Below are 10134 nucleotides of genomic sequence, written 5' to 3' on the forward strand. Positions count from 1 at the left end.
TGCAGTAGATGCCAAAGAAATAAAAATTAAACCATTGGATGGCATCAACATGGAAGTACGCAGTGATCATGTGAGCCGATCTAAAGGAATCATGGCAAAAGTCCCCACATTTTCCCTATGTAGTAAACAAACCACATGGTAGGGGCAATCATCTTAAAAGGCACCAATTTCCTTTCCCTCGTGTATTCTCCTACCCTCCGTGATCGGTGGACAGCCTATCACGCTCGACGCCACCGGCTTTCCTCTTCCCGTGTCCATATCGATTGTTTTTTACAAATGCATTGTCGGAATCCAATGAACCAACACATTAACCTCCAACTGGAGGCTTACAATAATATATGCCGATATTTAAAGATAAATGAATACTCGTTGCAATATAGATTCCAAAAAGTATAATCACAAGTTACATGATTGCTATAGGGGACGCTTGATTCTTTTTTAATTTACTGATCATTTCTTTACTTCACCCTAATAATACTCTACTGGGGTCTCTGGACAGCTTTCATCTGATACAACTTCTTTACTAAAAGGTGGAGGTACATATGGTGGGGTCGTGCATCTTAGCAATGCCCAATTGACCCCTTGGAAGAATGGGTGGTGCTTGATGGCTGATGCACCCATTGTGGACCCTAAACGCCTTGGAGGATCCTTCACCAACAGCTGGGAAATAAGATCTTTAGCCGCTGCAGGAACCATGGGTTCTTTAGGGAACTCAAGGGCTCGAGCCACAATGTTGGCCAAGGTTAGCTCATGGTCCACGCCCTTGAACGGTGTTACCCCATAAAACAGTTCATACATAAAGATCCCCAATGTCCACCAATCCACAGGGCTACCGTGGCCCTCACCGGACACAATTTCCGGTGCCAAATATTCATGTGTCCCTACGAAAGACATGGACCGGACATCAATGGGCTCTGCCACAAACTCAGGCCCACCACGATGGGCAGACTTCTTTTTGCGTTTGCGTTGTGGGTGGAAACATGAAACAGCAGGTACAATACAATTTGGGATGATGCAAGAAGACGATGTGAAAGGAGGATGATCTTTAGGATAGTCATTCCGCAGACCTGGTACCGGCGGTTTTTGATCGGAAACAATGTGGGGCGTTGATGTGGACTCATCGCATTTCAATGAAAGGTCGAAATCCGTGAGCATAATGTGACCATCTGATCGAACCAACACGTTTTCAGGCTTTAGATCACGGTAAACAATCCCCATCATATGGAGGTACTCTAAAGCCACCACCACCTCTGATGCATAGAACCTGGAGACACCAAGAATAATCAACTACCTATAATTTTAATCAGTTTCATCATTATCTCATTAAACTAATTAAGATCAACAACTTGATAATACTAAAATCTCGAGCCAGGGTCCATTGATAGGTGGAGTTAAAGAAAGAAAAATAATAGACAAGAAAATAATTGAGATGCTCATAGTGTCATGAACTTTATGATCACATTAGCCAAGGAACATAAAGGACCCTACTACTATTATCATTCATCCACTGCGGTTCTAAACTTGCTTACACACTAAACTAAGACAAGAAATTATTTTGCTTCAACCTCTACTACATCATATAGACTATAAGGGACCTACGTGTCTCGTTTTCCTGGATCCTTCAGAATCTTTTCATGCAAGAGATGGATGTAATGAGGCAAAAATCTTCAACAGGGAGATGTAAAGCAATCAAAAGTTTCTCTAACTTGTGTCCTTACATTGAAGCATATTCCCCTTGCACTCTTCCTAGATGTTCCCTAGTATTTTGGGTATCTTACAATCATTCATAGCTGAATCTGAATCATTAACTGTGGAAACACTAATAAAATTATGTTGGGTGTGAATATCAAATTAAGTACTGAATCTACTAGAACAAAGCAATAGCACATAAATGAAAAATAAGCTTATAGAATTTCTCAATCATGTAGTATTGTATAATTGCATAAAGGAAACAACATTTTTATCAATCATGTAACGACTTAGTGTTCATTATCAAAGCGGAACTATTTGCATAAAGTTTGTTGTTATCTCTTGAACCTTACCTTCTTGAACTACAAGATCCATTCAAAGTCGAAGCAAATAATAATAATGATTTCTTTGATTTGAAAGCTAATTCCCCCTAAATAAATGGTGGTTATATAAACATCTTATCACCGTTGTCATTATTAGTAATGGATGGCTAGGTGGTAGTGACACAGACAAGAGACTAACTAGAGAGGGACCGGAGAGCTTTATAAAATAAAATAAAATGAAATGAAAACAGGGTCTACCATCCATCCATCCATCATCAAAGATGCTAAAACAAATCCCAGAAATCCAGAAAAGAAAAAGGGTATTCAACTCTAAGAGCTCGGAAACCGGCTGTATCCTATATTCAATTCTTTCCTAAATTTTTATATCGTTGCAGAAGTAAATTTTATACTGAACAAGGTAGATTCAAGTACAGAAAAGTTAAAGCAACATAAAACTGAATTTCCTGAGGTCAAACAAAGGGGAAAAAGTTAATTATTCGATTACCCATGTTATTCGAGTTAAACGTTGAAGATGAGAATATAAAGTAACATTTTTTCTATCCAAATGTATTGGATTTTTTTAAAACAATAAATAAATAAATAACATAAAACTAATGGCTTCACCATTTACTAATTAATACAATCTGGAAGCACATAATACTATTTTAGATGCACAACTTTGCTTTAGAGCTAATCCTATTCTACTAAATTTCTCACTCATAATAATTTACTTGAACATATATAAATTTATAAATAAAGCTCACAAACGTGATGAGTAACTTCATAATAAGTATTAGACATGCACACATGTATTAAGGTACCTAAGTTAAGCCTAGAAAATGAAGTTATAGAATAACATAATAAAAGATTTAATAATTATTTATTTTCTTTTTGGTTCTGGTGTCTGTAAGTACTAATTTTTAAAATGCTTCATACTCAAAATGAAAATCCAACCTAAAAAGAGATCTTTATCATCTCATTTTACCCGTTGTTTAATAATTAATTAATTATTATTGAAAAGAAATTCTAAATGATGGGATCATGATATTGCTTTGTCTGCCGTGTTATTGAGCTGAGCTGGCTTTCCCTTATGTATTTTTAAGAATATAATAAGGCAACAGGAGTAATTTAATTGGCGCTTTTACCCAAAAATTAAAACGGGGTCAAGGTGGCCTTGATGCGATATTTTAGGCACTATAGTTCATAAATGTACTTGGATACGCGTTTGAAAGTTATTGGTTTACTGGCTAAAAAAGTCAAAATCTCAAACATGATTTGACCTTAGTAGCCCGAGCCAATCCCCCGGATCTACCGTTAATCATAGCCAAAAACAACGAAATGAATCTGATCCGATTTACAGTCGATTGGGGCCCCCACCCTTTTGAGCTCATTCCGCCCGATCCATCACTCTCAAATATCCAAAAACAAGGAAACGTTTTCTTTTTCTTTTAACGGAGGACGTACCTGACGGCGGAATCGGGGAAACGTTTGAGAGGTTGACGTTGACGGAGGACATGAAGGTCGCCGCCTGGACAAAACTCCGTCAACAGACAGAACCATTTAGGGGAATCGATAACGGCGTAAAGCGAAGGTAAAAAAGGATGGTCTAACAATTCGAGTATTTCCATCTCGGTCCTCGCTCTCCCTTCTTTACTCCTCGACGCTAGCTCTTTCTTGTCCATCACTTTGGCTGCAAAAACGACATCGCTTTTGCTGCCTTTGTTGCTGTTGTTGTTAGCATCGGCGGCATTGGTGTCGGGAGGCGTGGGTTGAGACTTGAGTTCGGCTAAGTAGACGGAGCCTATATCGCCGGAGCCGAGGCGGATAGAGAAGCGGAGGTCGGCTAGGGAGAGGGAGGCGGAACGGATGGTTTTGGAAGAGAAGGAGCCGTGAGCCGAGGGAGCAAGAGAGGAAGAGCCGGAGTTGGAGGCAGACCCTGAGCTGGTGCTGCGGTTAATTGTAGCAGTGGAAGTGGAGGTGAAGCTTAAGCTCTGTAGATCGTCGGCTAAGTCGTCGAGAAACGGCTCCATTGATAACAGCGAGAGAAGAGAAAAAAGAGACAGATGGGTGAAAGAGAAAGTGTATTTGATATTTGAAGGGGATGATGGATGGATCGGATTTGGTGTTCGGGCCCATATTTTTCTTTATTTGCACCGTGACAATTAATATACATATAAAAGGAAACAAATAAAAAGGACTGATATTATGGCTGAATTTATGTTGTGGTGGCTGGGTGTATCCGTCAAGTTTAATTATAATATAGACCTATTTTTTGGGATTATTATGGTCACCAATTTATTTTTTTTCTTTTTTGTTTTGCTACTCAACTACAATTAACACACTTCAATTGCATCCATCTCATTCCTTTTTATACGCATTATTCACTATTTTCCCTTTTTTCTTATGAAAACTAAAATGTCAGTCCATTTGAATTACATTCCAAATTATTTATAAGTAAATCAAAATTTCCATAAAGCACCCATATTTAATTTTTATTTGAATTTAATATAAAATATATTTTTCAATATTAGTTTAAATTCAATATTATATATATATTTGAACAATATTATTATAGATTTTGATCATATTTGTTATTTTTGACACAATGTCTATAACTACTTATAGTCCCTATTCAATCCATAAATAGGAAGATAATATATTTTAGTACACTCAAACTCATATCTTCCTACATTAACAATAATACTTACACTAATTAAGTACAACTTAATTCACAAAATAAATATGCCATTTTATTTAATGCTTATATAACTTTACTTACATACTTTTATAATTTCAATTTAAAATATTAAATTATTTTATTATTTAAATTAAATTTGGATAGACTCAAATTAAGCCACATCTAACGTGGGCAGCATCATGCAATTAATATATTCATTTATTCTTCTTCTTATTATTTGAACTTAACACTTTTTCCTAATTTAGTATCTAAATTTTTTTGGGTCCAATTTGGTATCCAAACTTGACAATTTTTCCTAATTGATATTTAGACTTGAGACTTTTTCTTAAGTTGGTATTTAAACTTTTTGAGGTCTAATTTGGTACTTGAACTTAACTCTTTTTCCTAATTTGGTATCTAATCTCTTTTTGTTTGATTTGGTACTTGCCAAACATTTTACAAATTACTCTCATATACTAACAATGTTAATTTTTTTATGAGGTAGCAAAAGTAATCAATGTATGACCGACATGTGATGATTATAGGATATTTATCCATTTTATATGTTCAATTAATTAATTAATTAATTTATTAATTGAAAATAATGAATTTCTTTTAGTTTGGGATTTAAAAAATCTTTTTTCTTATTTAATATTAATTGCTAAGCATAGCTCAATACCTATTTTTTAACATGAATTTCCTCTAATGTTAGTAATATTTTGTAGCATAACAAAAAAATTTGTATAACATTTAATAAATTTAAGTACCAAATTGAACCTAAAAAAAAGCTTACGTACCAAATTAAGAAAAAATGTCAAGTTTAAGTACAAAATTAGGCCCCAAAAAATTTATGTACCAAATTGAAAAAAGTATGAAATTCAGGTACCAAATTGGGTGAAAAAAATATAAATACCAAATTAAGAAAAAGTGTTAAATTAAAGTAGCAAATGTTATAAATTTACTTTCATATAAAGCATTCTAACTAATCGTCTGACTCCCTGTACTTTTTCTACTTTTATAATCAAACACCATTTATGAGGTTAATTTACTCCAATTAATGTAGTTAATAAATGTTACTTGCCGACTCAAAACTTTATTTATGGATTCTAATTCTAATTCTAAAGTTTTTGTTGGTTATCAAACCAGTTATTATGTCATAAATTATTTTTAGGTACAGATTAAAGTTTATTGGTTTGAAAAATTAAATATTTATTGATTGAAATTTAACCATGGTTAGAAAGGATAATTAAAATATCAAAATAAATTGAATGAAATTTAAAAGGTATTGTCAAATAAAGTAATAATTTTTAATTAATTCATAAAAAAGAATTACAAATTAAATTTTCATTTCAACGATTTGGAAATAAAATTAGATTTTTATAAAAAAAATGAAATGAGATTAGGACAGTCATTCACATCAAAATAGGCTGGTCGGTCCCTTTTGTACAAAGTCCCACGTCCGTACGAATTAATGCTGGCCTATTTCACACAACCCATCAAGGTCGATCCTAGGAATGGAGCAATTTAGTTACTGATATTATTAAAAATGAGTTAAAATAAATAAATAAAATAAAAATAAATGAATACGGTTTACGATTATAAATATAGTATAACAATAAGGTTTTAAAATATCTACATATGTCTATCATCAATTAATTGAATTTTAAATATTTAAAATATAATAAAATCCTTTTAAAAATTATAAATTGAAGAATTTTCTTTAAACAACTTTTTGAGTTTTAAAATATGTAATTTTTGAACTTTTTATAATACTTTGAACAAGTTTTTTATTTTATTTTATTATTTCAAAATTTCAAAAGTAATATTCCATTTTTATTTTTGTTATTAAAAAAATCAATTATGCATTTACACTAGCCATTCTTTTCACATCAATTTAAATAGGGTAAATCTCAAAATTAGATATAAATTTTGATTTAATGTGCAATTGTATATATGAACTTTAATTTGGTGCAATTACACATGTAAAACTCTAATTTTGGTTCAAATATTTACTTGAAACTTTAATTTTAATTTAAATATACGTATTTAAAAAATAAATACGTCAATTTATTTTTATTGGATAAATATAATTATTTATGTATGTAATATATTAACATAACATGATATTATCATTAATTGTGTTAATAATTTACAAGAATTGGATGAAATTAAAATTTCATGTATAAAGTTACACAAAATTAAAGTTCATATATACAATTACACATTAAATCATAATTCATGTAAAATTTTAAGATTTATGAATTGACTTCAATTGTCCCCATTTGTTGAGTTTCTAATACAATAAGGACTTGCTAAGAAGTCAAATTTTAATTATCCGATGGTCTATTAACAAAATAGTCTATTATCATATTGGTTTGCTACTTAAGAAACTTGTGGATATTGATATGGTTAAATAAGTTACATAGTGAAAAATAGGGTTGGATAAGGCTACTAGAAATAAGAGAGGGTGGAATTAGCAGCAAAGGCACCATGATGATGGGCGGCATGTTTCACATCAAAGCAAGCGATGTACAAATATACCAAGACAAAATGGACTTAGTTGTGGATTGAAAGGCTTGAATAGTCCATATCTGTTTTTAATGCTTTGATTTGGTCTGCTCGCCTTCTCTTACCCTCACGAATATTTTTTTCTCTCTCATTCATGTTTCTATATGATAATGACACTCTTTTCACATTTAATGCTATTGCATTTAACATATATCCACCCGATTTTGAGATCAAATTTTGGAAGGTTTTGGAATATTTTCAAAAATATTAAAAGTTTATCGAGATTTTTAAAAAGAAAAGTTTGGTGTTTACTTAAATTTTTTAACATTTTTCGTGAGATTAATGAGAATTTTCAAATATTTTAAGGGAATTTAATTGAAATTTTCATAAAAAGTTAAAATTATAATGAAAACTTTTAAAAATGTGAGAGGATCTAATTAAAATCTTTTAAAAGTTTCAAAGGAAAAATAAAAATTTTCAAAAATTTTGGGGAAGCAAGCCGCCTAATGATTGTTTTGATATAATAAAAGAAATAAATTTGATATTATGTTAATGTTCATTGTGAGATTTGCAATCAAGTTTTTCCTATCACATAATCACATAATTAAAAGAATCAAGAGAGTTAAAGCTTAAAAATTATGTTAAAATAATTTAAATTGAATAATTATTTTTGGAAAACCAACCCTCCCTCCCCAACTAAAAATTTAAAAATGTTCCATTTAGTGATAATAAAATTATCTATAAAATGATAAAAATTTAATTTAATCCTTTAAAATTTATAAAGATATAGGTTATTAAAATAGAAAATTTACATTTTGCTATAATAAAAATATACAATTTAATTTCAATCCCCAAGAAAAATTTTTGGCTTCACCCTAAGCTAACTTGACCTAATAACTTATTTTTAATAGATAAAATAATTTTTATTAAATTTAATTATAAAAAATATTAATATAACATGAGTTTGTATTTAATACACTTACCATTTATTCATAAACTGTAATTATCTATAAATTAATGAATATTTTAAAATTATTATAAATAAATATAATTTTATATATATATATATATATATATATATATTTAACAAGTGTTGTTTTGTGGTTTTAAAACTCAAGTGTAATATAAAATTTTGAGTTTGATGAATTAAGTCTTGCAAAATGCATATTTACTATCTAAACTTGGTCTGATCCATAAATAGTTTAACCTCCACCTAGATGCACCCTGGATGATTAATTTTATTTTATTTTTTTTGGAGTCAAACTAATCGAATCTAAAATTTCATACATTCGATACTTATTGATATTTATCTAAGTATTTCTTTTTTTAGATTAATATTTATCTAAATATTTAAATAAAATATTCACACATTTATTTTGGTACTAAATATAAAGTAATGTTAGTTGATTGAGTTTTAGCTCAATTAGTATAAGTATTGTTATTAATGCCGGAGGAGGTGATTTTAAGTGTGCTAAAGTACATTATCCTTTTATTTATAAGTTAATTCTAAAAATTGTGTTAAAAGAACATATATGATCAAAATATATAATAAAATTATTTAAAATATATATATATAGTAATGTTACATTAATTATTAGAAGGTGAATGTTACGAAATCTGCAAAAAGCGGGGGCTTTTTGTTGTATTAAAATAATTGAGTCATTATTATTTTATTATTATTATTATTGTCAAATTATGACTCAATTATGAATTATGATATAGGTCAAAAGTAAAATCATATAATAAACATTTATAAAAATTAATATAAAAATAATCTTTAATTGAAATGATAAAATAGAGATGTTAAAACAATAATATATTAAGTTCAAATTTTATTATGTAGGTGTACTTTTTTATTTTTATATAAAAGATATAAAAAAACCAGAACACTTTTGAAATAATATTATTTACTTTGTAAAGTAATAGTATTTTAGTCATTACTTAGTTAAAATAGTGTCTAGTTAACTCATGACACCAACTCGCTTGAGGCTTAATATAATATATATTTTAGATTATAGATTATTATAATAATTATTAGGCTTAAGGGTTGAAAATTTCTTGAAGTTTTTTTCTAAACCAATTAAGTTTATGCACACTTTTTACACCCAATTAAGCTATTGAGTTTAGAACATACATCAAGTACCCCTTTGATTTATGGTGTATGTTTATTTATAGCGTTAACTATCATTGACTATTAAGTTTTAATGTTTGATATAATATGTTCATCAATGGTTGTTGATTTAGCCTATTATGATGACGTCTCATGCCATGTAACACCTAAAAATATATAGGGTTAGATTAAATAAAACGCTCCTTAGAGATTTTAGGTTCTATCCACTATTCTCTTATATCTTTTCAATTTAATTTCAACAAATTAGGATGAAAATCATTCTAAAATAAATATTATTTAGAGTAGAAACTTAATAAGAATGAGCAACAATTTAAATGGTTAAGTATTACTCCTTTCACACTTGTATCTTGCGTTTTTAAGTCACATCATTCACCCCTATTTCCCTTTTTATTTTTTATAAGATGGGTTAATTACCCAAATAGCCCCTAAAGTTTGAAAATCCTAAGTACTTAATTTTTTTTCCTAATCACAAAAGAACTATAATTTCCTTCCCAAATTAAAACTGAATTTTGCTCCCTTATTCCCAATTTCTACTTCCTTTTTTGTTTATCATCTCTTTTACACCATATTTGCTCCCTATTACTGAAATTATTTTCGTCCTCTCGAATCAAAATTAATCTACGTTAGCTCGTTTTTCTATCAGTTTAGCATGTCGCCATCAATTGCATCTCTAAACCTTGCCAAGAATCGGTAAGTGCCTCCGTTTCATCAATTGAATTTTATATTTCGTAATATCATGACCTTGACACAAATCTTTCATCCGATTAATCAAACCTTTTATGGTTTCTTGCCAAATTCTTGAAAAT

General features: G+C 29.9%; 1 protein-coding gene across 1 annotated transcript; it reads right to left on the reverse strand.

Annotated features, from left to right (window-relative positions):
• Positions 1-347: 347 nt before the first annotated feature.
• On the reverse strand, positions 348-4177 carry LOC108457344 (serine/threonine-protein kinase D6PKL2). Its single transcript, XM_017756699.2, has 2 exons — positions 3477-4177; positions 348-1264 (listed from the first exon to the last, which is right to left on the reverse strand). The coding sequence occupies exons 1-2, from the start codon at positions 4040-4042 to the stop codon at positions 469-471; spliced, it is 1362 nt and encodes a 453-aa protein (XP_017612188.1). The 5' UTR covers positions 4043-4177; the 3' UTR covers positions 348-468.
• Positions 4178-10134: the final 5957 nt, after the last annotated feature.

This window comes from Gossypium arboreum, chromosome 7 (genome assembly GCF_025698485.1).
Source record: "Gossypium arboreum isolate Shixiya-1 chromosome 7, ASM2569848v2, whole genome shotgun sequence".
Lineage (NCBI taxonomy): Eukaryota > Viridiplantae > Streptophyta > Magnoliopsida > Malvales > Malvaceae > Gossypium > Gossypium arboreum.

What these genes read in the sequence shown, in the direction of transcription:
- LOC108457344 (XM_017756699.2), bottom strand. Translation starts at nt 4,042, where the DNA reads ATGGAGCCGTTTCTCGACGACTTAGCCGACGATCTACAGAGCTTAAGC. An exon ending in TTCCCCGATTCCGCCGTCAG is followed by an intron (nt 1,265 to 3,476) that starts GTACGTCCTCCG and finishes TGGTGTCTCCAG; the next exon opens with GTTCTATGCATCAGAGGTGG.